Here is a 27,767-nt window from a genome sequence, read left to right on the forward strand (position 1 = left end):
GTTACGAGTTGGAACTCCATTTCACCGTTGTCCTCCATCGTCCGTGTTTGTTGCTGATTTTGATTACATTTCTTCATTACAGACAGCGATCAACCAGCAGAAATGATGAAATCAAGAATGGAGGAGTTTGATGAGCCTTCCAAGTTCCAGCTTCTAGCTTTCAGGGCAATCGATCATCGAAAGAAGATGAAGACAAGTGGAACCTTTTGTCTCTGTTCTAAAGCAACCGAAACTAATTGTTGTTCCGACGAGGAGTCGATGATTTCGAACATTAGTTTGAAATGGAATATCCCGCAGCAGTTGTCCCAAGTAGGGTTGAAAAATCTGCACGCTTCTTCTCATCGATCTCCTACACCACCCTTGTGTTAGCTTTTATCCCTGTTGGCAGAGATGTATTGGCCAAATTCCGAACTCTGATTACTCAGTATTACGAAGATAACTGTTCGTTTGGTGCACAGGTGCAAACTTGGTTGGATGTTAGCATGTCGCTGGAGATGAATCTTGAGGAAAGAGGACATTCGCCATTAATAAACAGTTAATCAGATAAGAATCCAAGCGAAACCGACCTACGTCCATTTCTAGAACAAGTCGGTCGCCCGAAAACGAAAAAGTTAAATATTGAGTTGCATGCTTCGACTAGAATGAACGGGATGTGTAACAGCTGCTGTAGAGCTAAATCGACAGTTGGGTAGCTCAACGCAACAGATGTCACCGCGCCGCATTCATTTTTCTTGAACATTCTCCGACTTTTTAATGTCATAATCAATACCACAAGGTAAACAGGTCTTAGGGAAAGAGTGTTGAGTTCTCTAATGCTTTCAGGTAAATCACAAATGGCGGAGAAGGGAACAGTATGTGTGACAGGGGCAGGAGGATATTTGGCGTCTTGGCTTGTGAAGCTTCTCCTTTCCAGAGGCTACAGGGTCCATGGAACCGTTAGGGACCCAGGTGATTTCATTGGCCCTTAAATTCACCTGTTGTTACCATCCCTCTCTTTAAACTCTGTACTAGTTGTTTGTTTGCCCCCCCCCCCCCCCTTTTTTTTCCTGTTCATTCATTTGATGAAATTCTAATGCACTTCTATTGGATCTGCTTTTAACTCTTAATGGAAGTTTGTGGTTTACAGCATGTTAAGTTGTTCATCTCACCCTTCTGTGTCTCAGCTTTGTTGGTAGGAGAAAGAAAAGAGCATACCCATTTATTGATTTTGATTTTTCACCCGATTCAATTTTTTGATGACTTCCATACAAACTCTTCCCATCTTTAATTTGTTCTTCTCATTATGTTTTGGGTGGAATAGTCCTCACTGAATCCCGCTTTGGCTTTGGTTATGAACTTGTACACGTTAGGGTGATGTTTATTTGGTCTCTTATTCGGTGCAATGATAATTGAATCTAATAAACTGACGAATTCATTGACACTTTCAAATCTCGATTTGGTTCCTGGGAAGAGGAGTTTTCTTCTCATTATGCTTGGTTCTATCCTGCATGCTTAACTTAGTTCCGTGTGTTTCAACCTTTGCCCCAAACAACAAGTGGAGGAAAGTAGACCTCAAGGAAAATGAAAAGAAAGGAACAAAATTTGTTTGATTAAAATTAAAAGGATAAAAAATATAGGTTACAAAATTCAGAACAAAGGAGAGACTTTTCAGAGAGAGAAAGAGGGGACCTCAAAAATCTACAAATTCTCAACTTTGCCGAGTTCTCTTACCAAAATGTGGACACTTGTTGCTGATGGGGGTATACAAATCTGCATCTCCAGTGCAAGTTTAATATTGAATATGAAATCTTCATTAATCTCTAGTCAACCAGATATATAGAAAATTTCAAAAACGAAGAAAGAAGTGCAGATTCTGTGCTTAAATCTTTTATGTTCTACTCATCTCTAGACAACCACATAGCCTTGGTGGTCTATGAATCAGTTTGTTAGTCTTTTTGTATCCATTTGTAGAACAGGAAAAGATATTTAAGTGGGAAACAGCTTCTCCAAGAAGTGGGGTAGGGCAGCATACATTCTGGGCCTCATGTTGGTTCTAATTTGCTACCCAAACCTATTTCTCTGTCCAAGTGTGATCTAATCATTGATTCTGAACTGCTACCTGATAGGAAGGAGAAACATTATAAGTACCGCAGAAATGGTGAAACTGTTGGCAGTCTGTTGAAACTAAAAGCTATTCTGGTGGTAGATCTGATTAATTTCCATCCGAGTTTTACATTGATGAAGGAAACCAAATCAGGCTTGGGCTTAGCTTTATTGTTCAATTATCTTCTGTAGATGTCAGGCTGGTATATTAGTATATTGAGCCCAGATAGTGATGATAAATCGATATAGAGTGATAAAGGGAGACTAGAATTTTGTTCCCTTCAAAGACCACAGTCAAATGTTCAGAGATTATCCTTGTCCTACAAGTACCAGAGTGAACAGTGAAAGAGAGAAAATAACTCGATCAACTTCACAAAGCTTATTTTCCGAAAAAATCATGCTGTTCAACTTCCTGCTCTCATTTTGATTATCAGGTCATCTAGATATGTGGTTCGTACAATGCAAGATAGAGTTTAGGATTTTAAGATCTACCCGTTCTTGATGTACAACCAGAGAAGGTCGTAACCTGCACATATGTAGTTGAAAGGTATTATATGGACTACCAAATACCAAAACTACATCTACTATTGTTTTTCCCCCTCTTTAAACATAAAAATCAGACGCTGCTATTTTGTGTATTTAAGTTTCTCGCTGCAGTCTCCATTTATTCTGGTGTTTTTTCTTTGAAAACATTAAATGGAGCCACTTTCAAATAGAATTTGGACAAAGGTAATGTTGGAACTTATGCTTTTAAATCATGCAATGGCACAGGATGCTCTTTTTTGTTTTTATTGGAGTTTACTAGTTTGTTTATTAAATCATTCCTACTTCCCACAAACATTATCAACTCAAATTCTGCTGGAACTTCCTGAAGGTCCTCTGAAATTTTTCGCAGGGGATGTGAAGAATGCTCATTTGAAGAAACTGAACAATGCCTTGGAGAACCTCCAGCTTTTCAAGGCAGATTTGCTGGACTATAGTTCTCTGCCTATAGCCATTGCAGGATGTGATGGAGTATTTCATACTGCAAGTCCAGTCCCTTCAGGAATGACATTGAATCCTGAGGTAACTGTACCTCCCTTTGAGCTATATCAATGTATGTCAGCCGGTTTAAATGTACTTTGCTGTATCTGTGTTGGTGTTTATCTCAGATATTTTTAAGCGAACCTCATGCCTGATGATAGACATAACATGATCTTTGTAACAGCTTAATGCTGCTTGTGCATATTGCATGTGTGCATCTTAAATATGATAGTCGTGAAAAAAAAAATTACAAATCTGATAGAAGCTATTGTTATCATATTGGGCTGTGAAATATTTTGGTTGGTCAGAGAAACGGTTGCATGGATCTGTTGTCTTGGTAGACCATTTTCCAGTTTTCCTAGTTTCCCTCTTCTCACAAAATACAAGGCAAAAAAGACTGATTTGACTTGATGCTGAGCAATTTCAGTTTCCATTCATCTTTAATGGTGGATTTGCACACACACACACACACACTTCCCACATGTATATTTTTTGGATGAATAACACACATGTATATTGGTAGCTTATCTCAGAGTTCTCTTTCACAGGTAGAACTTATTCAGCCTGCTGTCACTGGCACACTTAATGTACTAAAGGCATGTTCTGAAACAAAAGTGAAAAAAGTGATGATTGTGTCATCAGTGGCTGCTGTTTGCATGAACCCAAGACTCCCAAAGAATCAAGTCATGGATGAAACATGCTGGTCTAATGAGGAATATTGTAGGGAAACCAAGGTATGCTGTTGAGAAATATACCATTCTGATTCATTAAGTGGTGAACTAGTGTTCTGAAGCGAAATTGGTCAATGTTTGGATTGCATCACCCGATCTGTGACTCTTAAAACTCCTTGTTTGTGCTATATGTTTTAATACTGTAGATATGTTTTTGGCTTTGACTGCGATTCTAAATGTACAAATTTATGTTTTTGATTTTGTGCCCTGGATTTGCAGATATAGTTCTCAGTATCTCAGCCTCTGGAACTCTTCTATATTTCTTTTCTTGAACCAATTAAGTGATGAACATGAGCATAGCTCTAATTATTAACTTCAGGAAGAGAGAATATGGTTTAAGAGGTCTTCAAAATTTTCCTTTAGTATTGGTTATCTATATTGCTGGATTTATTTTAGCTTGTGGCAACATAAGTAACATGATGACAGACTGGTAAATTTACTTTATGTGTAGGATAATTCTTGAAGACAGAAAACATTAAAGGGGTTCTGCTTACTGCCAAAGGCCCAAAGCTGCTTTTCATTTGAAAAGTTCATAATTATTTTCCTCTTGTCAAATTGTTGCATCTGCTTTAGTTTACCGTTGCCATTTGTAAAATCCCAGCCTACTGTATTTACCTAAAACTGGTGTAGAAACCCTCTTGATCAATGGATTTGTTTATGAATGATGTTGAAAAAGAGTTGGTCTTTCCAATTCTTAAAATTGAAATTTCTGATTGAAGTAATGAATCAGCAATTTAATGAGCCTAAACAAAGAACAAACTATTGTTCTACCTGAGAGTACTGAAATGAAATTGAAGAACCAAAGCTAGTCGAAATGCTGACGGAGACTAAAACAGAGTTACCCTATGTTTACCTATATCATTTCTTGAGTTGCGTCGCCTTAATTGCTTGAAATTCCTGACCACAAGTTGAATTTCTTATGATTCTATAGAAACTTGTTAGACATGAAAATACCCTGAGGCTTTCATGGCTCGATTTCCTAGTCGATGCACTTGGTAAGGCTGTATAGCTATTGTACGAACCTCCTGGATGTTTATGGGTGGTATGGGCTTCTTTTATTTCATATTCCCCCTCTTTTGTTTTGTGATATTGCTATATATGGGGTCACACACAGATGTGGATCTAGGTTGGTGTAACCTAGTATCCTAAATCATACAAGGATTCTTGACTCTTGATCTATGGAAAATGGGATATTTTTCTTGGATTATCTCATGGGAGTGAACATCAGGTGTCACAGTGTGCTTGTCAGTATGTTGGTGTCATATGCTATTTGCCTATTTCTTCTTCTGGGGTATGTGTTTGTTGAATCATAATTTTGTTTGTGCATATTTGTTTTTGCATGTATTTTTTCAGTAGTTTTCAGGTCTCAATTTTTGATTTTGCTTCCAAAACATAATAAATAGGCTATAACTCTTTTTTCCCCCGTATATTACTTGGTATAAATTTCTCTAGTAAAAAAACCCATAGTTCTTTCTAACCGTTTCTGTCTTTCCTGGTTGACATAGAAGGTTTTGAGTTCTATCTGGATATAGAGGCTTTTCTGTACATGGACTAAGCACAAATTTTTTCATATTGGCGCCAGAATTACTATTGCCTTTCCAAAACAACAGCGGAAAGTGAGGCTTGGGAATATGCAAACAGAAGTGGACTTGACATAGTAACCATTTGCCCAGCTCTGGTTATTGGCCCAATGCTGCAGTCTACACTAAATGCTACTAGTCGCGTTATTCTCAGGCTTTTGAAAGGTTTACTCTTACATTATGTGTCATACTTGGTCTTTTTTCCCCCTTTTTTCATATCTAGTTCGCACATGTTGCCTTTTCTTTAGAGTTTTTACATGCCTGTATGGTAGATAGATTTTCAAGTTGGGCCATATAAATTCAATGAGCTTTAGCAGGGCCGCCATTAATAATTTAATTGTAACCATGAAGGGTGTTACATAGAATCATTTCTTGTGATTATAGGATAGTTCTCTTTGTATCCAGCTGAAGTCATTGATGTCATTTTACTTTCTTATGAAACTACTACTTGAATTTATATGGAGTCTCTATGTTCTCTATGTGTGATGAAAGAGTAAATAGAGTGTTTTGCACTCTTGACTTCTCACAATGAGTACAAAGTAGTTTACACTGCATGAGTGAAATCTGCTGGGTCATTGTTTGAAGCTTGGGTTTGCGTTGAAGTTGGGCTGACTGATTATCTGGCTTCTGCTTGTTTTTCTTCCCGTTCCCCTTTTTGGGAGAATATTTGATTTGTGTTCGGACCACTGCTATTATTTTTCAAACGACAAATAAATATTGCACTACATATTCAGTTCATTTATAATGTGTGTTTTTAGTTTTTGTGTGAATGTAATGTTACTATGTCCAGTCTTCCTCTACATTTTACTGCCAATTTGCATGTTGAGCTGACCCCCTCGTAGACCTTTCTTTGTACTTGTTGAAAATGGGATTTTCTAAAAGTTTCTCCTTCATTACAAGCAGAAGGATCCGAGTCTTTGGAAAACAAAGTCTTAGACATTGTAGATGTCCGTGATGTAGCTGAAGCATTGGTGCTGCTATATGAGAAGGTTGAAGCAGAAGGGAGATACATATGTACAGCACACATGATCAAAACAAAGGACTTGGTGGACAAGCTGAGGAGCTTATGTCCTAACTACAACTATCCAAAGAAGTAAGTTGGTTTCATGCACCAAGGAGCCTACAGGTGAAGGCCGTGAGGCCATCTTTGTTCACCTTGTCAAATTATATATCTATATTCAATACCTGGTAACATGGAGGCTTTGCTTAACTTCTCTTAGATTTACTCAGCCCACCACAAGTTGCTTAGGTTTAGGATTACTGGGTTTGATTTTTTAGATTACAATTAATTGTGTAGCTCTTTGCTTTTGGTTAGGTAAACTTAGGTTTTACCTTGATAATATCATCTCTTGAATCTTATACATTTATGGTTTTCAGTTTTACTGAGGTAGATGATGGTTACCAGCTGAGTTCGAAGAAGCTGCAGCAGTTGGGGTGGAAGTACAGGACATTGGAAGACACTTTAGTTGATAATTTGAAAAGCTACCAGGAGGTTGGTCTCTTAGATTAACCAAATGAGTTTCTTGATTATCACCCAAACTGTTATTAAATCCCTGTTTGCTTTATAGTAAATTTCCTCCTGTTAGGTAACATCTCTGGAAAAGTTTGCTCCATGTAAAATTGTTCTTATTTTCGAATGTTGTTTTTTATATTTTATTTCTTAGCAGACTTGACCTCCTTCCCATGGACGATTTCTCACCCTCTAGTCGGTTTTCATTCTTCAACGAGGCTCGTAAACACTAAAATATAGCTCATTTATGTGGGACACTGCCTCTCAGTTAAGGCTATTTTGGTATCCATTTTTATTCTTATTTTTGCTCTATTAAAAGAAATTAATACCAAATGTCCTTCTCTAAAGAAAAGATAAATTTTTATCTGATAAATATGTCCAGAATAAGTTATGGAAAAAAAAATATAATTGTAAGTAAATAGTTATAAAGAATTTTGTAATAGTTTTTAAAAGGGATACATGCTGGTTAAGGAATGCAAGAGAGAAAACGTTCTTATCTTGTTTTTTTAGGTAATATGAGTATATATCCAATGAAGCTACTCTAAAAATAAATTGTCTTAAGGTTATGAAATTTTCCTGTCTTGTCTCCTTCTGAATCTCTAGAAATTATTGGGACTTAAGAGGAGTGGAGAAGGCTTGTTCTAATCATATAGTTTATTTGCTTTCCTATTGGGTACTTAGTTACGTTCTTCTTCCTTTTTTTGTTTTTTTCTGTCAAAAATTACGTTCTTCTCAAGGCTTCTTCATGTGCTGCTCCTTTGTAGGAGCCTCGCAAGTTTAAATAAGTGTCATGTGCGACCGCATGGCACAATCATGGAATATTTTTTGGTAGAAGTACAATGTCGCACATGACACAATCATGGAATATTTTTTGGTAGAAGTACAATCATGGAATGAAAGTCACTTATATTAATACAATCATATGAATTTTTTTTTATTAAAATTGTATGTCAATTATAATGACTTGGGCCCACCGGCCCAAAGGGAGATGGGAGGGGCAAGGGGAGAGATGTTGTAGGAGCAGAAGATCGAACACAAGACCTCTTTGGACTTTATGCCTCAATAAAGGGATTGCCATTCATTGTGCTAGCAGTACTGCTCTCAGCAGTCTAGGTCACAGATTCAAAGTTGAGTCTTCACTTAATATGGATTATGGACCATTTAAAATGAAGTTTATATTAAGTAAATGAATATTGAATGACCCAAATGTGGACTGCTTGGAACAGTGCTGCTCCCAATCAAGAAGGTCACTACAAAAATATACACCAAACTTGGACACTAAAAGAATTCTTGAAAAGTATAAAAATAAAGGAAGATGTGTAAAATGAAAAATTGAGAGGCATGAATGATGATGCAAGCCATCATTTAAAGGACCTTTACTGTCTATTTCGCTTCTCTTTGCTGATGGGTATGGCGCCGCGTTTGCAATTGAACCTGTGCAACTTTCACCCATGAGACAAGTGCGGATGTGAAAGAAGATATTCATTAATTTTTATCATTTGTTTTTTCGGCAAAGGATATTCATTAATTATCAACTTGTATATATGATGTTTTTTTTTTCAACAAAGAGAGAGCAAGGGACTGATGCGAACACCAAAGAAATGAGTTTCATGCCTCTTCATTTGAAGTCGGATTCCTTGAAGGCTGTGAATCTTTTAGACTCTAAATGCGTGGATAGGGGTAGATTTAACAGGCTAAAAGATGAGATTGACTTGGTGTTTGATGGTGTGGATTGCATTAGGCTGTCGATTGATTGGATGTTTAAAATGAAACTTAGTCCTCAGTGTTCTTCGATGTTTATTTAAAATGCTCCCTCAGCTTTGGAGGAGATTCTCATGACGAATTGTAGTTTTTGTCATTTTTAGTGCTCTTCTTGGGTCATTGACCCGTTCAGTAAAAAAAACAAAGAAAAAAAAAAACCTCGGGCATGAGTATTTTAGTATTACGAAGGAGAGTCAACTTAAACAATTTTGACCTCAGATATAGAGCAAGAGGACCTCAGTCACTCAGTAATGGGAAGAACGATAGATGTAAGATAAATTTTCACAAAAAAGAGAGATCTAGATAAATAAACATTCAAGTCGCTTTCTTTAATTTTGCTTAGTAAATGAGCATGACCGTCAAGTGAGACCGTCAAGTGAGATTTCGTACCTGACGCTTTCTTTAATTTTGCTTAGTAAATGAGCATTGACCGTCAAATGAGATTTCGTACCGACGGTTTCTCGAATTTTGCTTGGTAGAGTCGCTTTCTTGAATTTTGCTTGAATTTGAACGGCCCAAAATGCTTTGTTTAACCGTCTGAAAAAGTCAAGATAGCCATCCGGCATGGTCTTGGTCTCTTTCTAGAAGCATTTTCAGATTAGTAATACAATAGAGCTGCGGGTTTCGAAGGTAAACGTATTGAGGTTTGTAGTTTTTGCAGGTTAATCGTCAATGGCAGAGAAGGGAAAAGTTTGTGTGACAGGCGCAGGAGGGTACGTGGCGTCTTGGCTTGTGAAGCTTCTTCTTTCTAAGGGCTACAGAGTCCATGGAACGGTTAGAGAACCAGGTAACTCTATGGAGTGTCAGTTTCTCCTGCTGTTATTCCTTTTATGTACTCTTTATTGTTTGATTTTGTTATTTGCTTAATTTGTCTGATCAAATAGTAATGGGTTTTGTTGATTGTGCATCATTCGTAAAGTGGGGGTTTGAATGATGTGACATAACGGTTTGTCTGTATTTGTGTTTCGTCTTCTGATTAGAAGAAAGACATGAGTCAATATTTGATAAATTAAAAGTTGTTAGAAGAAATACAGGAGTTTAGCCCTTCATCGTCCAACCTGTAGATTCTCAGAGGCGTTAATCTTTGTGTTACAAGTCCTTAATCTACAGGTTTTGGTTTTTGTGCTCATCACGTAAACTTAGGCTGATGTTTTGTTGGCGTCTTCTTGGATGCAATTGATAATAGATTCGTGGAATAGACTGATCAAAATGAAAAATAAAAGCAGGGACTATCAAAAGATGATTACTAGGGGCAAATGGGATGCAAGAGAGAATATGTCCCTGAAAAATTCGTCCTGGTCAACTACTGGCTGAGATCTCATCCTGATAATCTGGTCAAAGATATTTAGTTCATGAGTGCAGAATAGAGTCTAGGATCGTGTGATCCACAAATTCTCCAAAAATGTCATGCGAGTATTTAGTACACAGCATGAGAATGTAATTCCCCGCACCTGAAGTATTTGCAGTTTCAGATAATAGTTGTTTTCTTCAGTTCCAGACGAGTTGGTAGACAAAGGTTATGTTAGAATGTAACTTATGCATTATGGACTCACAAATCGCAAAGAATATAGTTTTAAATTTTAATTTTTTAATTTTTAATAAAATAAAGATAATTTTCACTGAAGGCATCCAACATAAACTCTTAGCAGAGATCCTGCTAAAATATCTGGAACTTCCAGTAAGATAGTCTGAAAACTCTTGCAGGGGATGTGAAGTATGCTCATTTGACAAAACTAGATAATGCCTCAGAGAACTTGCGTCTCTTCAAAGCAGATTTGCTAGACTACAGCTCTCTTCACACAGCCATTGCAGGATGTGACGGAGTATTTCATGTTGCGAGTCCAGTTCCCCCAGCGGCAGTTCCGAATCCTGAGGTAAAGATACATCCTTTAAGCTATATCAGTGTAATTATGTATGCTAGGCTAGCTGGTCCAAATGTGTTCCACTGTATCTCTACTTGTGGTTGTCTCAAATACTTTTGAGCTAACCTGATGCACCTGTGGTAAACACTAGTAGTAACAGCTTATTACTTGTGGCATAAGACATGTGCTGCTTATATAGGATGTAACCTGAAGAAAAACAAAGCTGATCCATCTTTTCTTTATTATGCCATGACATTCTTTGGTTGGGCAGAGAAAGGTAGTGTGGGGTGGTCTTTTGTTTTTGTGGACCATCTTCCATGTTTCCTCATTTCTTAGGCCAATGGTGATTTCTTCTCTGGCACATGAAATATCTGTTTTCCTCTTTCCTTCCTTCTAGTCCTCCCCTTAACAAGACACAGAGTGAAAAGAAAATTAAAACTGATGTTGAGAAATATCCATTTCCTACTAAAAGAACCCGTCTCCATGAGATTTGCACCTATACTTTCTGTGTCATAACTTAGATAATTCTTTTGTAGGCAGAACTTATTGAACCAGCTGTTACTGGTACACTAAATGTACTCAAGGCATGTTCTGAAACAAAAGTGAAAAGAGTTGTGGTTGTGTCATCTGAAGCTGCTGTTTCCTTGAATCCGAACTGGCCAAAGAATCAGGTTATGGATGAAACGTGCTGGTCTGACCAGGAATACTGCAGGCAAACCAAGGTAAGCTATTGAGAAATATATGTCAGATTCACTGAACTGGTGTTTTTAAAGAAGAATTCAGATCATTCGGAGCAAGTGAAATGCTTGGATGTCTCTATCATTTTTTATCTGCAATTCCTGAAACTCTCCCTGTTTGTGCCGTATGGTTTTATTATCGTAGATATGTTAATGGCAGCAACAACTACGATTACTATCCTATCCACAACAGGACTTGTGACTCGTGACCAGCAAGCTACCATCACTACTAAAAACTCCCAATCTAGGGTTTAGAATAGCTCCGATTTCTGCCTAGTTAATCGTAGTCATAAGTATGTCAAACCGTCAAAACATACATGAAACCCAAATCTCCGATCAAAGGTTCATGAGATTAGAAACTAAAGAGCAGATAACAGTATCTGACAAATCATGACATAAAATCCACCACACTGCAATGCAGTCCTCCTTCATGGCATTGATCAGACCTCCATTGATGGTCAAATTTGAAGGTTAGATGTTGCTGGATGGCTAAACAGAGAACAGAATAAAGGAATAACCAGGGTACCACAGATCTGAATCAGTTGCTGAAGGTCTGACAATTTTGACCACAGTCCAGCCTCATCATCAGCATCGGTCTGGTGATTAATGCCAGCTGAAAAGCAAGGGAGTAGTGTTAGATTGAAATTTATAAAGAAGAAAGTTGCCCAAACAGTAGGCAAGATGGGATCTATCAAATTCAAGAAGAAGATAGCTTTGGTTTCTCATCCCAAAACCAGCTGCCTCTCATTGATGGTCTGGCTTCAAACCAGTTTCAAAACTGACTCTTGCAGCTACTGTCTCAAACAAATGCAGCAACATATTTTTTAATAGAAAACATCATGACCTCCTTTAAGCCCTTCTTTCTTGTTAAATAAAGGAATCACTGTTACAGACATAGAAACCATTATATGTTTGTTAGTTCTAATGGCAAACGGTTAAAAACAGAAAGAAAATAGTAAAGATCCTGCTTAAAAGTCCTATGCAAGACACATAGTAAGCTTAAAACATTAGTTAACTGCGGGGCTTGAAGGTTGGCTCTATGGGTCTTTTAAAGTTCGCTGCAGCTATATGCATCTTCTTCCTATGAATGTACCATTGCTTGAACCCTGGATCTACATCAATTCTCTCTGAAGTGAAACATTCCTCCGACAAGAAATGTGTGATATTTACCACCTCTATGTCATAGTATGTTGGTCATCAATGTCTTTAATTTCATTCACCATAGGTGTAGAGAACTGTGGCATCCGTAGGGGGCATATGCTCAGTGTTGCCCTCATCTGAATGGTGTCCCAAATAAAGTGTTAGATCAGCCACAATTTGTAAGGGTTGTATCCAGTGGCAGCTCAAGCAAGTGTGCAGTAGAACCACACCTTGTAAATACTTGTTTTCTGGGTGTAAGGTATTAGTTCCTGGATGCAAACCTTTGAGGAGCAATTCAAACTAGCAGCATATCTCGTGGTTGACATTAAGCACTTTGATGAAGACAGTCAACGGTTACCTCAAGACTTCTCATTACTGAGGTTTGTTCAACTGTACGCACCTTGGTAACATGCCGTACAAACTCGTCCCCCAATGCTGACCCTTGCATGAGATGGAAGAAGAAATGAAAGCCTTTTAGGCTGTAAACTGAGTACTATGTCAAAGAAGGTTTTTCCATTAATTCAATTAACCAAACTTTTATTTGCAAAGCCTGCATGTCCATAGTAGATGTATTGTCTTTTCATATCTTTAACAAGACATTACAGAAGGGTCCAGCTAAGCTCTATTTCACTACTTCAGCCTCACCATCTGTGTGTAAAAAAGAGTAGAGGACCATAGTTCTGTATTTGCCTGCAATCTCAAAGTCTTCTGAAAATAGTTCATGGATATCCCGTCAGTTCCTTGAGTTGTGCTTCCATGACATGACAAAATGGAATAATTGTCTTGTATTTGTTATCACTTGATACTATCACCTTGATTAGAAAGTTCCTTTTTTTTTTTTTCCCTCTTTTTTTTTTTGATTGATTTTCCTTGTTATCATTGAATATGTTGGGATTTTGTTAGCATAGGAAGGTTTTCTATACTTCATAGACTAAGATCTATCTTTTCATCTTGATGTGCAGAATTACTATTGTCTTTCCAAAGCTGTAGCAGAAAGTGAGGCTTGGGAATATGCAAAGCAAAGTGGGCTCAATGTATTAACCGTTTGCCCAACCATGGTTCTTGGGCCAATGCTACAGTCTATACTGAATTCCAGTAGTCAGGCTTTAGTCAGGATTTTGAAAGGTCTACTTTTTCTTTATTTCATAATTATGTCTTTTTCTTAGTATTTACTATGCACAAATCTTTAAACTTGTACATTCATGTACTTGCATAAGTTATTTGCAGGTTGGGAGATCCGAACCACTCTTAGAATCATATAGTAGTTTGCACTCCATGAGTCAATTCTTTTGGTTTGCTTGACTTAAAGCTCTGAGTTTGCCTTGAAGATTGGAGTTGACTAATTTTATGGCTTCTGCACAAATTTGTTTTCCCTTTTGCAGTAGAATATAAGATTTATATAAATATATGAAGAATCTACTGCCCTTCTTCTGAAAAAATAAAAATAAAATGTAATGATAAAATCCATGATTTGAGTCTCGAGGTTTGCCTTGAAGTTGGGGGACTAATTTTCTGGCTTATGATCGAATTTGTTTTGTTTTTTGCAGTAGAATGTAAGATTTATATACAAATATGTGGATCTATAATTGCTTTTTTGTTTTTGTTTTTTTGGTTTTATGATTAAGGTACAAAAATGCATGAATATCTGATAACAGTTCTGTTGGAGATGCCTAAGAATTTGAACTTTGTTTTAATGTAGAAAGGAATATGCCTATGAGAAATTTTGCCTCAGCCTTGTCAGAACTATTTTTGCATGTTGAGCTGACTTCTAGATCTTTCTTTTTTCTTTTCACCTTCTTGGAAATGGATCTTTATTTTTAGTTAATTTGTCCAACATGACCAAACAGAAGGATCGGAGTCTGTGGAAAACAGAACCCGGAAGATTGTAGACGTTCGTGATGTAGCTGAAGCATTGTTGCTGGTCTATGAGAAGGATGAAGCAGAAGGGAGATACATTTGTTCAGCACATAGGATCAAAGTAAAGGACCTGGTTGAAAGGCTGAAGAGCTTATATCCCAACTATAGCTATCCAAAAATGTAAGTCTGCTTTCATATAGTAAAAGAAGTATATCACCTTTTCATCTGTATATTTTCTGTATTTCAATTTTTGAACTTGGCTTGGCTGGACCTAGATGAACACAATCCACTACAGGTGGTACAGCTCTAGTGTATTGGGTTAGACTTATTAGGTTAGGTTTAAGTATGTGGGTATCTGCTATTCTATAGCTGTCCGAATTGCAGCTCTTGCAATTTTTGGCCTTCTTTCATTGATTGTTGGGATCTCCTTCACATAATACCTGAGTGAACTTTGTGTTTTACATTTTTACTCTGACAAAATATTCTGTTAATATTATTTATCTATGATTTGGCAGTTTTACTGAGGTAGATGAAGCTTCTAAGCTGAGTTCAGAGAAATTGGAGCGGTTGGGGTTGAAATTCAGGCCATTAGAAGAGACTCTTGTTGATTCTGTTGAAAGCTACCGGAAGTCTGGTCTCTTGGGTTAACCAAATGACGCTTTTCATTGACTGGTGATGAATATGATCTCATTTGACACTCTACAACTATGCATGAGGGGTTGCTTCACAAGGGTTGACGCTTTAGGTCATTTTTATGTTCTTAATATTTATGGTGTTTTGTTGTGACAGCTGAGAGATCATCTTTCTTCTTCTTCAGAGTTTACCTTTACATTTTCTGAAGAAAATAAGACCTTTTTTTTTTAATAAAAGAATGAACTGTTAAGGAATAAGGCTAGTTAGTATTGACTGTCAAATGTGGATCACATGTTCTGGCCTTGAGAGAAGGGCTTCTCCTTGGCATTAGTGAAGGTATTGAATAAATTGAGGCAGAAGTGGATAATCTAAGTCTAGCGAACGCCGTATTGGGCACCTCCGAAACTCCTAGGTGTATTGACCCTATAGTTTGGGATATTAAATATTTAACTTTTGAAGTGCTTGATTGTAAGTTTGTGTATTCTCCCAAGAAGACTAACGGGGTTGCTGACTCCCTAGCTAGGAAGATAGTCTCCTTACCGAGTAGGAAAGAGTGGCCGATGTAAGTTTTTGTTTTTGTTCACTTGACTGCATTCCTGTATCTTATTCTTTGAAAATTCCATTTGTGATTTATTGGCATTATCTCCTCTACTAGTCTATTCTTTTTTTTTTGTTAATCAGTCTATTCCTTTTTTCGGTTCTAATACTTAGCATGCCATAATTTGTTCATCTTTCAAGAAATATTTATTAATGAATAAACTATTATGAATGATTACATATAATGTTAATTAACCAAGGTTGGAGTGGGACTGCGGCAGTGAGAAAGGCTTCATTATGACCAAAGGGTTACGAGTTTATAAACAGTTGCTTAGTAAGAAATGATCATCTATTGTGCACAATAGTGCATCTATATACCAAATCGAAGGCTGAGATTAAAATCAAACATAAGGCTATCGATTATTTTTTTAAAATTTAAAATCAAGTTTTTAGTGTTTACATTTTTTCCAATATAGGTGTATTATTGTGCACAGTATAGGATTCAGGATTTTTTGCATTGCTTTACAAAAGTATTGGTCAGATTATGTACATACATGGTGACAAAAATATACTGCATCAAATATTGCTTTGATATTACCAAAAAAAAATTGCTTTGATAAATGGTATGGAATTTTACCAAAAAAAAGAAAAAGAATAAAAAGAATGTTATGAAGTGGTAAACCTTACAATTTGAGATTGAAGATCATTTATACCATGCATTGTTGAGTGCATTGTAAACTTATTTCAAATTTATCTCGGTGAATGTAAATATGCTTTTTTGATTTTTTTTTTTAAATTCCAAAATAGACAATGACAAATATTTGTTTTGAAAACACTCCCTTTTTTGTATGAAGCAACATTTTAAACATATGCGTGGAACGTATGAACTGAGCAGTGAAAGTCACCAAATTTTTTGTTGGTGATGATGAATATACAAAATTAAAAGGAGATCACAAATGTTCTTACATCGTTGTATGCAGAATGTTATACTTAGGATCTTGGGTTTCATTAAGGTACACTATTATGGTAACCTTACAAAATCTACAAAATACTGGAATTGATTTTGAGTAGCCAAAATCTTCCTCATCTTGTTTCCTTCCGAGTCTCTATAAATTGTTGGGACTTAAGAGGAGTGGAGAAGACAGAGGAGTGGAGAAGACATTGTTCTAATTAGATTGTTTAATTGATTTTCTAGAAATAGGGTTTAATGTTTTCTCTTGGATCCTCAGTTGCGTTCTGCTCTAGCCGTCTTCGTGTATCTTTCGCTCTGTAGGGGCCTTGTAAGTTTAACAATATTTTTATAACTATTTATCAAAAAAACTGTTCACCCAAGAAAGATAAAAGAAGTTGAACACCGGTGTTATGTGTGATTGACATGGTATAATCATGAAATTTGTTTTCTTCGAAAAAATTACAATCATGAAATGAAATTTAGTTATATTACAACAATCAAATGGATATGGACATTTAGAATTTAACCATTATTCTCTCAAGTTCATTATACATTTGGAAATTCAATAAAAAAAAAATATGCATCTGACCTCCTTTTTTTCTTATTTTGTCTATTTTTTTATGAATATGCATCAAACTTGAGACTAAAAATTTCATGAAAAGTAAAAAAACAAAGGAAAATGTTAAAAGTGAAAAATTATCTCGAATTAAAGGCATGATGCAAGCCCTCATTTGATAATAAAAAATCATCAAATGAGGGATTTTCCCTGTCTATTTCGCTTCTGTTTGCTGATGGGCATGGCTCCATGCTTGCAATTTTAATCTGCAGATTTTACCCATGAGACAATTGGGTATGTCAGATCTAAGCTGAGTTCGTGCTTTGTTTTTTTATTTTCTTTTCTGGTTAAAAAGATATTCATTAAGTATCAACATGTACATGGTTCTTGCTTTCTTGGTGAGGGGACCTCGGAGATGGGAAGAACGAGAGATATAAGAGGTCAGCAATAGATAAACACTTCAGTCGCTTTCTTACGCAGAAGTCAGCTTTTATCAGATAGCCATTTGGCATGCTTTCTTTCTGAAAGCATTTTCAGATTAGATAATACAAATACAACAGGGATGCTGGTGTCGAAGGGAAAGGAGTTGGGTTCTGTAAATTTTTGCAGGTTAATCGTCAATGGCAGAGAGGGGAAGAGTTTGTGTGACTGGTGCAGGTGGCTACGTGGCATCGTGGCTTGTGAAGCTTCTTCTTTCTAAGGGCTACAGAGTCCATGGAACGGTTAGAGAACCAGGTAAGTCCATTGGGTGCTAGATTTCAAGGCACTCCATTTCTTTACTCTTTATTGATTTGATCAAATAATAATGAGTTTTTTTGGTTGTGCTTCATTCTTAAAATGGGGGTTGACAGAGTTATATGCCTTAATTCCTTTAGGTTCTTCACCCAAGTCAATTGTTAGAAGAAATAAAAGAGTATAACCCTTCATCGTCCAACCTGTAGATTCTCTGAGGCGTTAATTTTTGTGTGACTAGTCCTTAATCTACAGGTTTGGTTTTTGTGCTGATCACGTAAATTTTGACTCATATTTCTTGGATGCAATTGATAATGAATTCATGGAATAGACTGATGAGTTCATGGACACGTTTGGAATTTGTTTCTGTAGAGATCTGCATGCTATCCCTGTGTTATTCAACAACAGTCAGAGAGTGGAAAATGAAACCTTCAGTAATTCTTTAATCGATTTTCCGGAACTAAATCATGTCCCTACTTCTTAGATCACTTGGTGGCAACTTTGGGATGACAAACTGGTTTATTTGGGGGTTGTACGGTAAAGTTTCTGTTTTGTTTCCCTTTTCTAAGGTAAGAAATAGTGTTGCTGTTTCTATTTATTTTCACTGTGTCTCAATGTTTCCGGATGCTGAACCACGAATGGTTGCCCGGGAAAAAGAAAACATTTTTGTAACAAAAAAATGGGATGAAACAAGGAAGAAACTTTGAGTTTTTAGGGTTTCAAAATAGGAAGTATGTTTTGATGTGAAGAAGACAAGAATGCCCCTCTGCTGATTCAAGAGAAACGTTCTTTTTTTTGGGGGTGAAGTTTTTTCTAAGTGCGCTAAAAACTGCGCCGAAGCGTCAGTTTGTTTCAAAAGTTAAAAAGCATAAGAAACAGACCAGATTACACATACATGATTTGGGTTGTTTCTGTTCCAAAAAGGCAAAAAAAAAAAAAAAAAAACACAAGAAACAAGAAACAGGACCATTACCATACAACTTCTTCCTTTACGGGTTCTGATTTAAGGAATGTAGGGACGGTGGCAGGATTAGTAGCACAGTAAACAGTACATACTCTTTCTTTCCCTAACATGAAGTCCAACAAAACAGCTAGTAACTGTGAATTGTATAGGGAAAAGTTCTCTTGGATGACTGTCTTGATGGGGTTATCTTTGCCAACTGGAGGTGATGTGGTCATCAAGGCTGTTAACTAGTTGAGAAATGCCTTTTGGGACCAAGTGTCACATTGAGCTTACTTAAAATGTTGTGGTGCCTTTGTTACTCAAAGATTAATTTTTTTTCCTCAGAAAATACACACATTCAGACAAGAAAAAGACACACACCTAATTTTTTTTTTGCTTTTGTGAAATCCTTTTGAATTGAAATTTGACATGATTGGCTCCACCTTAGCAGCCTCATGGCAAATAGGGTCCTATCATACTTGTCTTGTTAAGCTCTTTTTTTCTAATCAATTTAAATAGTAGATAAAGGGAATGTGCTGTTTTTCTAGGAAACATTAGGTATTGTCAAACAAGTGTTTTGTTGGTGGCTCCATCTGAGGTGTTTGTAATGCCAAAACTCAGACCTGTGCACCATCTCTGTGGATCCTGAACTCTCAACTCACCACTCTGTTTCTTGAATTTCAGCCATAAAGTGATATGATTTGGCAGACCCAGACAGTTCTTAGGGCAGGGATGGACACCGAAATGTATAGTTTTATGGTTCACCATGGCTCTAGGGCACACATGGCTTTATTCTTCCATTTTTCCAGTTACAATGGGCTTTTGATTTAAATTTTAAGCGAATTCAAGCTTAAGTGTCCTTTAATAAGAGTTTAATTGGGTTTGTAGACTATGCTGCCAGATGGGAGAATCCTTGTAGATTTTGGTAGTTCATTGTTAGAACTGAGTTGAGGATAATTTCAAAAGATTTGTGCATGGTATAGGCACCATCCACAACTAGCTTAACAAGAAGGCAACTGTAAAATTTTGGCTTTTCCATCACCAGAGCCTTTTTTTTCCTGGGTCTCGAAGGAATCTTATTGCACAAGTCATGTATGATCCTTTGGATAAACAGTTGTGGACAGGTTTCATATCTTGATCCCTATTCTTTCTTTCAGTTTCTTTCCAAATGACACCAAATTGTTGATAATTTTGAGGGGAAAAATTTATCATGTTAATCAATTAACTTCATTGGATTAAGCAAAATTTGGTTTGAAACGATGTGGTTACACTAATTCTCCCTGAAAGGTCTTAATGGAATAAGCCAGTATCTTAGATTGAAATACTTTGTGTTAAGAGATGAACTTATATGGATGTTTAAGTATAACCTGTGTTTTCTGATTTGCTACCTGATTTGTAGGTGGAATGTAACAAATATAGGGGCGATAAAACTGTTCACAGTTCTGCTGAAACTGAGAGCAAGTCTGATAGCAGACCTAATAAATTTCCACATGAGTTTAACATGGACAAAGATGTCACTCATATACTTAATAAATTAAGTTCCAGATAGAGAAGACAAATCTATTAATAGAGTTAGAGGTGGACTAGAACTTAGTTGACCTCCAAAGATGACTACCAAGTGTTCAAAGGTTATCTTGGCCATATAAGTTATAGAATGAAGAATAAAAATGAAAAGCAGGGACACTCAAAAGATGATTACTTGGGGCAAATGGGATGCAAGAGAGAATATGTTCCTGCAAAATTCATCCTGGTCAACTACCAGATAAGATCACACCCTGATAATTGGGTCATCTAGATATTGGATTCATGAATGTAAAATAGAGTCTAGGATCATGTGATCCACAGGTGTTCCAGAAAATGTCATTGAGAGTATTTAGTGGACAGCATCCCCACACCTGAAGCTTTGTAGTTTCACATCGTTTTCTTCAGTCCAGACAGGTACAAGGGGTTAGAATGGGCGAACATCTATAATAAATACGTTATATCATTCGTTCTTTAACCTATGCGTTACAGATTCACAAATCCCACATAATGGAGGGGTTATTTATTTATTTATAATAATTTTTTTTGTTTTTTAAATAAAGATAATTTGTTCACTGAAGGCATCCAGCATAAATTCTTAGCAGAGACCCTGCTAAAATGTCTGAAATTTCCAGTAAGATAGTCTGAAAAATCTTGCAGGGGATGTGAAGTATGCTCATTTGATGAAACTAGATAATGCCTTGGAGAACTTGCAGCTCGTCAAGGCAGATTTGCTAGACTACAGCTCTCTTCATGCAGCCATTGCAGGATGTGATGGAGTATTTCATGTTGCAAGCCCAGTCCCCCAAGGAGAAGTTCTGAATCCCGAGGTAAAGATACATCCTTGATGCTATATCAACATAATCATGTATGCCAGCTGGTCCAAATGTGTTCCATTGTATCTGTACTTGTGTTTGTCTCAAATACTTTGGAGCTAGCCTGATGCACCTGAGATAAGCACTAGTAGCAGCAGCTTAGTCCTTGAGGCATGAGACATGTGCTGCTTATATAGGATGTAACCTAAAGAAAAACAAATCTAATGCAACTATCATTATCTTATTATGCCATGACATTCTTTGGTTGACCAGAGAAAGGTAGCATGAGGTGGTCCTTTGTTTTTGTGGACCATCTTCCAGGTTTCCTCATTTCTTAGGCCAATGATGATTTCTTCTCTGGCACATTAAGTATCTGTTTCCCTCTTTTCTTCCTTCTTGTGTCCTTAACAAGACACATAATGAAAAGTGAATTAAAACTGATGTTGAGCAATATCGATTTCCTACTAAAAGAATCCGTCTCCATGAGATTTGCACATGCATTTTCTGTGTCATAACTTACATAATTATTTTGTAGGCAGAACTTATTGAACCTGCTGTTACTGGTACTCTAAATGTACTCAAGGCATGTTCTGAAACAAAAGTGAAAAAAGTTGTGGTTGTGTCATCTGGAGCTGCTGTTGCCATGAATCCATCCTGGCCAAAGAATCAGGTTATGGATGAAACGTGCTGGTCTGACAAGGAATACTGCAGGCAAACCAAGGTAAGCTATTGAGAAATATATGACAGATTCACTGAACTGGTGTTTTTAAAGAATAACTCAGATCATTCGGAGCAAGTGAAATGCTTGGATGTCTCCATCATTTTTGATCTGCAATTCCTGAAACTCTCCCTGTCTGTGCTGTATGTTTTTATTATCACAGGTATGTTAATGGCAGCAACAACCACGATTACTATCCTACCCACAACAGGACTTGTGCTCTTGGCCAACAAGCTACCATCACTACTTGAAACTCCCAATCTAGGGTTTGGAATAGCCCCAAATTCTGCCCAGTTTATTGTAGTCATAAGTATGTCAAACCCTCAAACATACATCAAACCCAGATCTCCGATCAACAGTTACATGAGGATTAGCAACTAAAGAGCACATAGAGAATAACAGCATCTAACAAATTACAAGACATAAATCCACCATACTCCAATTGAGCTCTCCTTCATGGCATTGATGAAACCTCCGGATTGACGGTCAAATCTGAAGGTTAGATGTTGCTGGATAGCTAAACAGAGAACAGAATAAAACAGAATAAACGAATAACCAAGGTGCCGCAGATCTGAATCAATTGCTGAAGGTCTCACAATTTCGACCACTGTTCAGCCGCATTGATCTGGTGATTAATGCCAGCTGAACAGCAAGGTAGTAGTGTTAGATTGAAATATATAAAGAAGAAAGTTTCCCAAACAGTAGGCAAGATGGGATCTATCAAATACAAGAAGAATTCGGTTTCTCATTCCAAAACCAGCCAATCCTCATTGCTGGTCTGGCTTCAAACCAGATTCAAAACTGACTCCTACTGTCTCACACAGATGCAGCAACATATTTAATAATGGAAACCATCATTACCTCCTTTAAGTCCTTCTTTCTTGTTAATTAAAATAGTCACTGTTACAGACATAGAAACTATTATGTTGTTATAAGTTCTAATGGCAACAGTTAAAAATAGAAAGAAAATAGTAAGATCCTGCTTAAAAGTCCTATGCAAGACATAGTAAGCATAAAACATTAGTGAACTGCTGGGCTTGAAGGTTGACTCTATCTTTTAAAGTTGGCTGCAGCTATCTATGTCTTCTTCCTATGAATGTACCATTGCTTGAACCTGGATCTACATCAATTCTCCCTGAATTGAAAGCATTCCTCTGACAAGAAATGTGTGATTTTTACCACATTTCTATGTCATAGTATTGGTCATCAATGTCTTTATTTTCATTCACCATAGGTGTGGAGAACTGTGGCATCTATAGGGGCATGTTCAGTGTCACCCTCATCTGAATGGTGTCCCAAATAAAGTGTTAGATCAGCCACATAGACACTTCTGTGATGGTTGTATCTGGTGGCAGCTCAAGCAAGTATGCAGTAGAACCAACAACAACAATAACAAGAAGCCTTGTCCCAACTAAATGGGGTCAACTACTTGGGTTCTTGCCTTCCAATCAGCTCTGTTTGAGGCCATGCTATATATAAGGCCTAAACTATGCGTGTCCTTTCTCACTACTTCTTTTAAGGTTATCTAGGTTTGTCCCTAGCTCTTCTAGTTCCTTCAATATGGATTTTATCACTTCTCCATACAGGAGTATTTACAGGCCTTTGTTGATCATGATCGTGCCACCTCAAGCGACTGTCTCATAGTTTATCACTTATCGGAACTACTCCCAAACCAACTCTAATATGATCATTCTTTATCTTATCCTTTTTGGTTTTGCCACACATCCATCTTAGCATCCTTATTTCTGCTACACTGAGTTTATCTATACGATTCTTTTTAACAGCCTAACACTCTAGACCATACATCATAGCTGGTACCTTTTAAATACTCTTTTTCTTGGGGTGCAAGTTATTAGTGCTTGGATGTGAACTTTTGAGGAGCAATTCAAACTAGCAGCATGTTGCATGGTTGAAATTCAGCACTTTGATGAAGATGGTGAATGGACACCTCAGACTTCTCATTACTAAGGTTTGTTCAACTGTATGCACCTTGGTAACATGCTGTAAAAACTTGTCCTCCATTGCTGACCCTTGCATGAGATGGGACAAGAAATGAAAGTCTATTAGGCTGTAAACTGACTATTATATCAAAGGTGCTTTCATTAATTCAATTAGCCAAACTTTTATCTGCAAAGCCTGCAATGTCAATAATAGATGATGAAGTCTTCTTATATCTTTAACAAAACATTACGAAAGACTAGCTAAGCTCTATTTCACTACTTCAGTCTCATCATCCATGTGTAAAAAGAGAGACATAGTTTTGTATTTGCCTGCAACCTCAAAGTCTTCTGAAAATAGTTCATAAATATCTCGTCAGTCCCTTAAGTTGTGCTTCCACGACCTAATAAAATGGAATAAATGTTTTGTTTTTGTTTCACCTGATACTATCATCTTGATTAGAAATTCCTTTTTTTATTTTGTTTTATTTTATTATTATTAAATTTTTTAAAACTTCTGATTGATTCTCCTTGTTAATGTTAAATATTTTGGGATTGTTTCTGCATAGGAAGGTTTTCTGTTCTCCATAGACTAAGATCTATCTTTTCATGTTGGTGCCAGAATTACTATTGTCTTTCCAAAACTGTAGCAGAAAGCGAGGCTTATGAATATGCAAAGCAAAGTGGGCTCAATGTAGTAACGGTTTGCCCAACTCTGGTTTTTGGGCCAATGCTACAGTCTACACTAAATTCGAGTAGTCGGGCTCTTGTCAGGATTTTGAAAGGTCTACTTTTTCTTTATAGCATAATTATGTCTTTTCTTTTCATATTTAGTATGCACGTGTCTTTAAACTTATATATTCATGTACTTGGCATAAATAGATTGCAGGTTGGGACTAGTAAAATTGACAAGCATCGGGCTTCTAGATGTGTTGTCTCAGAGATCTGAACTGCTCTTAGAATTGTATAGTAGTTTAACTCTGCTTTTATGTAGAGAGGAATCTACCTATGAGAAACTTTCCTTCATCATTGTTAGAATCGTTTGCCTGTTAAGCTAACTGACCCTAGGTCTTCTTTTCCTTTTTTACCTTCTTGGAAATGGATCTTTATTTTGAGTTAATGTTTCCAACATGACTAAACAGATGGATCGGAGTCTGTGGAAAACAGATCACGGAGGATTGTAGATGTCCGCGATGTAGCTGAAGCATTGTTGCTGGTATACGAGAAGGATGAAGCAGAAGGGAGGTACATTTGTACAGCACACATGACCTCAGCAAAGGACCTGGTTGACAAGCTGAGGAGCTTATACCCCAACTATAGCTATCCAAAAATGTAAGTCTGCTTTCATGTAGTAAAAGAAGTACCAGAGGGGCCATTAGACCATTGTGCAATCTGGGTTCACCTTCCCATCTTTATACTTAATGCATTTCAAAATATGAACCTTGGCTTGGCTGGGCCTAGATGAACTCAATCCACCATAGCTGGTTTAGCTCTTAAGTGTATTGGGTTAGACTTATTAGATCTGGATCAAGTATGTGGGTATCCAGTTATTTCATACCTGGTCCGGGTTGCAGCTCTTGCAATTTTTCGCCTACTTTCATCGAGTGTTGGGAATCTCCTTCACATTATTACCTGAGTAGTGAACTTTGGCTTTTATATTTCTACCCTGACAAAATATTCTGTTAATATGATTTGGCAGTTTTACTGAGGTAGATGAAGCTGCTAAGCTGAGTTCAGAGAAATTGCAGCAGTTGGGGTTGAAATACAGGTCATTAGAAGAGACTCTAGTTGATGCTGTCGAAAGCTACCAGGAGTCTGGTCTCTTGGATTAACCAAATGGCATTTACTTTTCATTGATTGGTGATAAAGTTTTAACTCATTTGACATGGAATTGATCATGGGATCCATAATGTAGTGGATTTCACTCGCAACATAATGAATTCCATATGACATGCTTCTGGAGTGTCTCAGAAATCTCTATACAAAGACAGTATCTGGGTTCACTTTATTTTTCATCTGTTAAATGGAAAACTAGTCATTGTTTCACAGCAAAGAGCATTGCCTCATCTTGGCCATGCTCTCTTCTTGGATGGTGCATTTGTTACGTATATCGTGATTTGCCATGATTTAATATTTTTCAAGTGATTATCGTTTCCTCTTGTTGTATTTGTCTCTTGCTTCTTTGTTGGTGGCAGACCCAAGTTGCAGCTTTGTTCCCGCGGCCCAAATCGTATGCTTTGATATGGAATCTTGTAGAATATTATGGAAAATAATAAAACCTATTTTGAAATTTGAACCCAAAAAACGGAAGGAAAAATTATATTGAATTAACACATATGACAGAAGGCAACAGGAACATAGCTACAACCTGGATTGTGGTCATCTTTTTTCCAGTGATGGATTATTGAGGGTGAAAAGTCTTTTCTCTGCTTGATTTTTGGTCGGCTTTTGTTTTTTTACTTCCCTTCAAATTCCATTTCTTTCCTCTCATCATTTCTTAGCGGCAAAATACTTTAAAACTATTGAAACGTGAGGCCTAGTATGAGTTGAAGTCAAAGCTTTGTCGAAGAAAAATTATTTTATGTTGGGCAGATTACATATTTACTTCACTTCTCTGTATTTGTAATTAATTACTTCATTATCTCTAAGTAAATGCATTCAATTTTTTTTTTTAATTTTTTATGAAACTGAAAATCTTCATTATGAACTGAAAAAAAAATACAGACACCACAAAGAAAAGAAAGAAATACAAAAAATAAATGTATAGAAACACAAGGTTCGATAAATGTCATACATGTAACAAACAAAGTCACTTAGAAAAGTGGTTGTAACAACCGCAACAACAATCAGGCTAAGAAATGGGTTGAGCCCAATCCCTTAGAAAAGTGGTTGTAACAACCGTAACAACAATTAAGCACAAGGAATAAAACACACGTATTGGTGTAAGAAAACATTGTAATTGATTTTTTTTTGAAATAATAGATGTAATTGATTACAGAAAACTTGGGATTTTTATTTGCGGCAGCAGCAGGTTCCGATAATGCCACTTCATAATTATTTGATCGAACGGTTTAGATTCAAGTAATGAAAGTTTAAGTGTAAAAATTGATTTTTGTTTTTCATTTTAAAGATTTAAATTTTATTAATTTAAAAGGAAGCCCCTCATTTATCCGACAGTCACCGAGAGTTGTCAAGAGGAGATTGTCGTCGTCGTCGACCGGGTTGATTATCCATTTCTCACCGATTTTCGACCTCACTCGTGATTATACTCACTTCCGCACTCCAGATTGATTCGTACAAAGTGATTTGGTCAAAAATTTATCAAATCCACCACCATAGCGGCGATTTGAGTACTCCAGATTTGTTATCGCAGTTTCTCCAACCAAACCGATCATCTTCACTTCCAAAGGCGTGTTGTGTTCTTAAAGAAGAACAAGCTGCGTCTACGGAGACGACAGAAAACAACAACAATACAGATAGCTGACGATGAGGAAGGAGATGCGCAAACTAACTGAATCCAAACTGTTCAATACACCATCAAAAGAGAAAAAGAAAACACCTACCGGTAAACTGGATCTGCATCACCAGCATTAGCGTCAAGAACCCCAGTGAGACAATGAAACGCCGCGAAAAAGAGAATCCAAAAACGATCTGCCATTATAATCGAAAAAGAAAAGATAACCCGGAAACTAGAGAAACCAGATCACTAGAAGCGCGTCAACAGCAAGAGAACATGATACAGGATGGAGAATGGTTAATCAGTCAGCTGTAGTAACTTCTTCGATTCCATTGTGACAGAAGTGAGGAAAAGTTTCATTTTAGGAATTGAATAAAGGAAGCAAAAGTTGGAAAGACCAGAAACAAAACTCAAAGCCCTAAGAACGCAGACTAAGAAGACGGAGAAGCCTGACCCTAACAAACCGTATAGTCTTGGACCAAAGATCTCTAATTGGGACAAGCAACGAGCAAAATGGCTTGCGGATAACCCTGATTTCCCCAATTTCATTGCTCCCAGTAAACCTAGGTTCGGCTCGTTACGGGTTCCTCGTCGAATATTCTTCTTCTTTGGGACAAACCATGTCCTTCACCCGAGTTTCAGACCTAAGTGATTTCAAACGGCGAGATCGGATCGTCCACCCC

At 37.0% G+C, this 27,767-nt stretch overlaps 3 protein-coding genes across 8 annotated transcripts; all 3 read left to right on the forward strand.

The window, feature by feature from the left end:
- LOC149015033 (cinnamoyl-CoA reductase 1-like) lies at positions 1-7,180 on the forward strand. Its single transcript, XM_089155210.1, has 6 exons — positions 1-948; positions 2,978-3,147; positions 3,654-3,839; positions 5,419-5,581; positions 6,320-6,509; positions 6,794-7,180. The coding sequence occupies exons 1-6, from the start codon at positions 813-815 to the stop codon at positions 6,924-6,926; spliced, it is 978 nt and encodes a 325-aa protein (XP_089011336.1). The 5' UTR covers positions 1-812; the 3' UTR covers positions 6,927-7,180.
- Positions 7,181-8,967: 1,787 nt separating this feature from the next.
- On the forward strand, positions 8,968-15,545 carry LOC149015034 (cinnamoyl-CoA reductase 1-like). Of its 5 annotated transcripts, none has more exons than XM_089155212.1 (7): positions 8,968-9,063; positions 9,349-9,474; positions 10,392-10,561; positions 11,086-11,271; positions 13,389-13,551; positions 14,274-14,463; positions 14,799-15,545. In XM_089155212.1, exons 2-7 carry the CDS (start codon positions 9,360-9,362, stop codon positions 14,929-14,931), a joined length of 957 nt encoding a protein of 318 aa, XP_089011338.1. In that variant the 5' UTR covers positions 8,968-9,063; positions 9,349-9,359; the 3' UTR covers positions 14,932-15,545. The 5 variants fall into 5 exon arrangements, with proteins under 5 accessions (XP_089011338.1, XP_089011341.1, XP_089011340.1 ...); XM_089155215.1 differs by having other exon boundaries at positions 8,979-9,050; XM_089155214.1 differs by lacking the exon at positions 8,968-9,063 and adding an exon at positions 9,095-9,162.
- A 1,629-nt stretch (positions 15,546-17,174) lies between these two features.
- On the forward strand, positions 17,175-26,002 carry LOC149015035 (cinnamoyl-CoA reductase 1-like). Of its 2 annotated transcripts, XM_089155493.1 has the most exons (7): positions 17,175-17,401; positions 17,539-17,696; positions 20,818-20,987; positions 21,508-21,693; positions 24,250-24,412; positions 24,770-24,959; positions 25,327-26,002. In XM_089155493.1, the coding sequence occupies exons 2-7, from the start codon at positions 17,582-17,584 to the stop codon at positions 25,457-25,459; spliced, it is 957 nt and encodes a 318-aa protein (XP_089011619.1). In that variant the 5' UTR covers positions 17,175-17,401; positions 17,539-17,581; the 3' UTR covers positions 25,460-26,002. The 2 variants fall into 2 exon arrangements, with proteins under 2 accessions (XP_089011619.1, XP_089011618.1); XM_089155492.1 differs by having other exon boundaries at positions 17,175-17,696.
- The last annotated feature ends 1,765 nt before the right edge of the window (positions 26,003-27,767 follow it).

This window comes from Hakea prostrata, chromosome 5 (genome assembly GCF_041222555.1).
Source record: "Hakea prostrata isolate BN-2017 chromosome 5, UWA_Hpros_2, whole genome shotgun sequence".
In the NCBI taxonomy this organism is placed as follows: Eukaryota; Viridiplantae; Streptophyta; class Magnoliopsida; order Proteales; family Proteaceae; genus Hakea; species Hakea prostrata.

Excerpts from the sequence above, each read along its gene's own strand:
- LOC149015033 (XM_089155210.1), top strand. The coding sequence starts at position 813 with ATGCTTTCAGGTAAATCACAAATGGCGGAGAAGGGAACAGTATGTGTG. Across the intron at positions 949-2,977 it reads TGGAACCGTTAGGGACCCAG|GGGATGTGAAGAATGCTCAT; the intron begins GTGATTTCATTG and ends AATTTTTCGCAG. Across the intron at positions 6,510-6,793 it reads AACTACAACTATCCAAAGAA|TTTTACTGAGGTAGATGATG; the intron begins GTAAGTTGGTTT and ends TATGGTTTTCAG.
- LOC149015034 (XM_089155212.1), top strand. The coding sequence starts at position 9,360 with ATGGCAGAGAAGGGAAAAGTTTGTGTGACAGGCGCAGGAGGGTACGTG. Across the intron at positions 11,272-13,388 it reads AATACTGCAGGCAAACCAAG|AATTACTATTGTCTTTCCAA; the intron begins GTAAGCTATTGA and ends CTTGATGTGCAG. Across the intron at positions 14,464-14,798 it reads AACTATAGCTATCCAAAAAT|TTTTACTGAGGTAGATGAAG; the intron begins GTAAGTCTGCTT and ends ATGATTTGGCAG.
- LOC149015035 (XM_089155492.1), top strand. The coding sequence starts at position 17,582 with ATGGCAGAGAGGGGAAGAGTTTGTGTGACTGGTGCAGGTGGCTACGTG. Across the intron at positions 21,694-24,249 it reads AATACTGCAGGCAAACCAAG|AATTACTATTGTCTTTCCAA; the intron begins GTAAGCTATTGA and ends TGTTGGTGCCAG. Across the intron at positions 24,413-24,769 it reads TCTTGTCAGGATTTTGAAAG|ATGGATCGGAGTCTGTGGAA; the intron begins GTCTACTTTTTC and ends ATGACTAAACAG.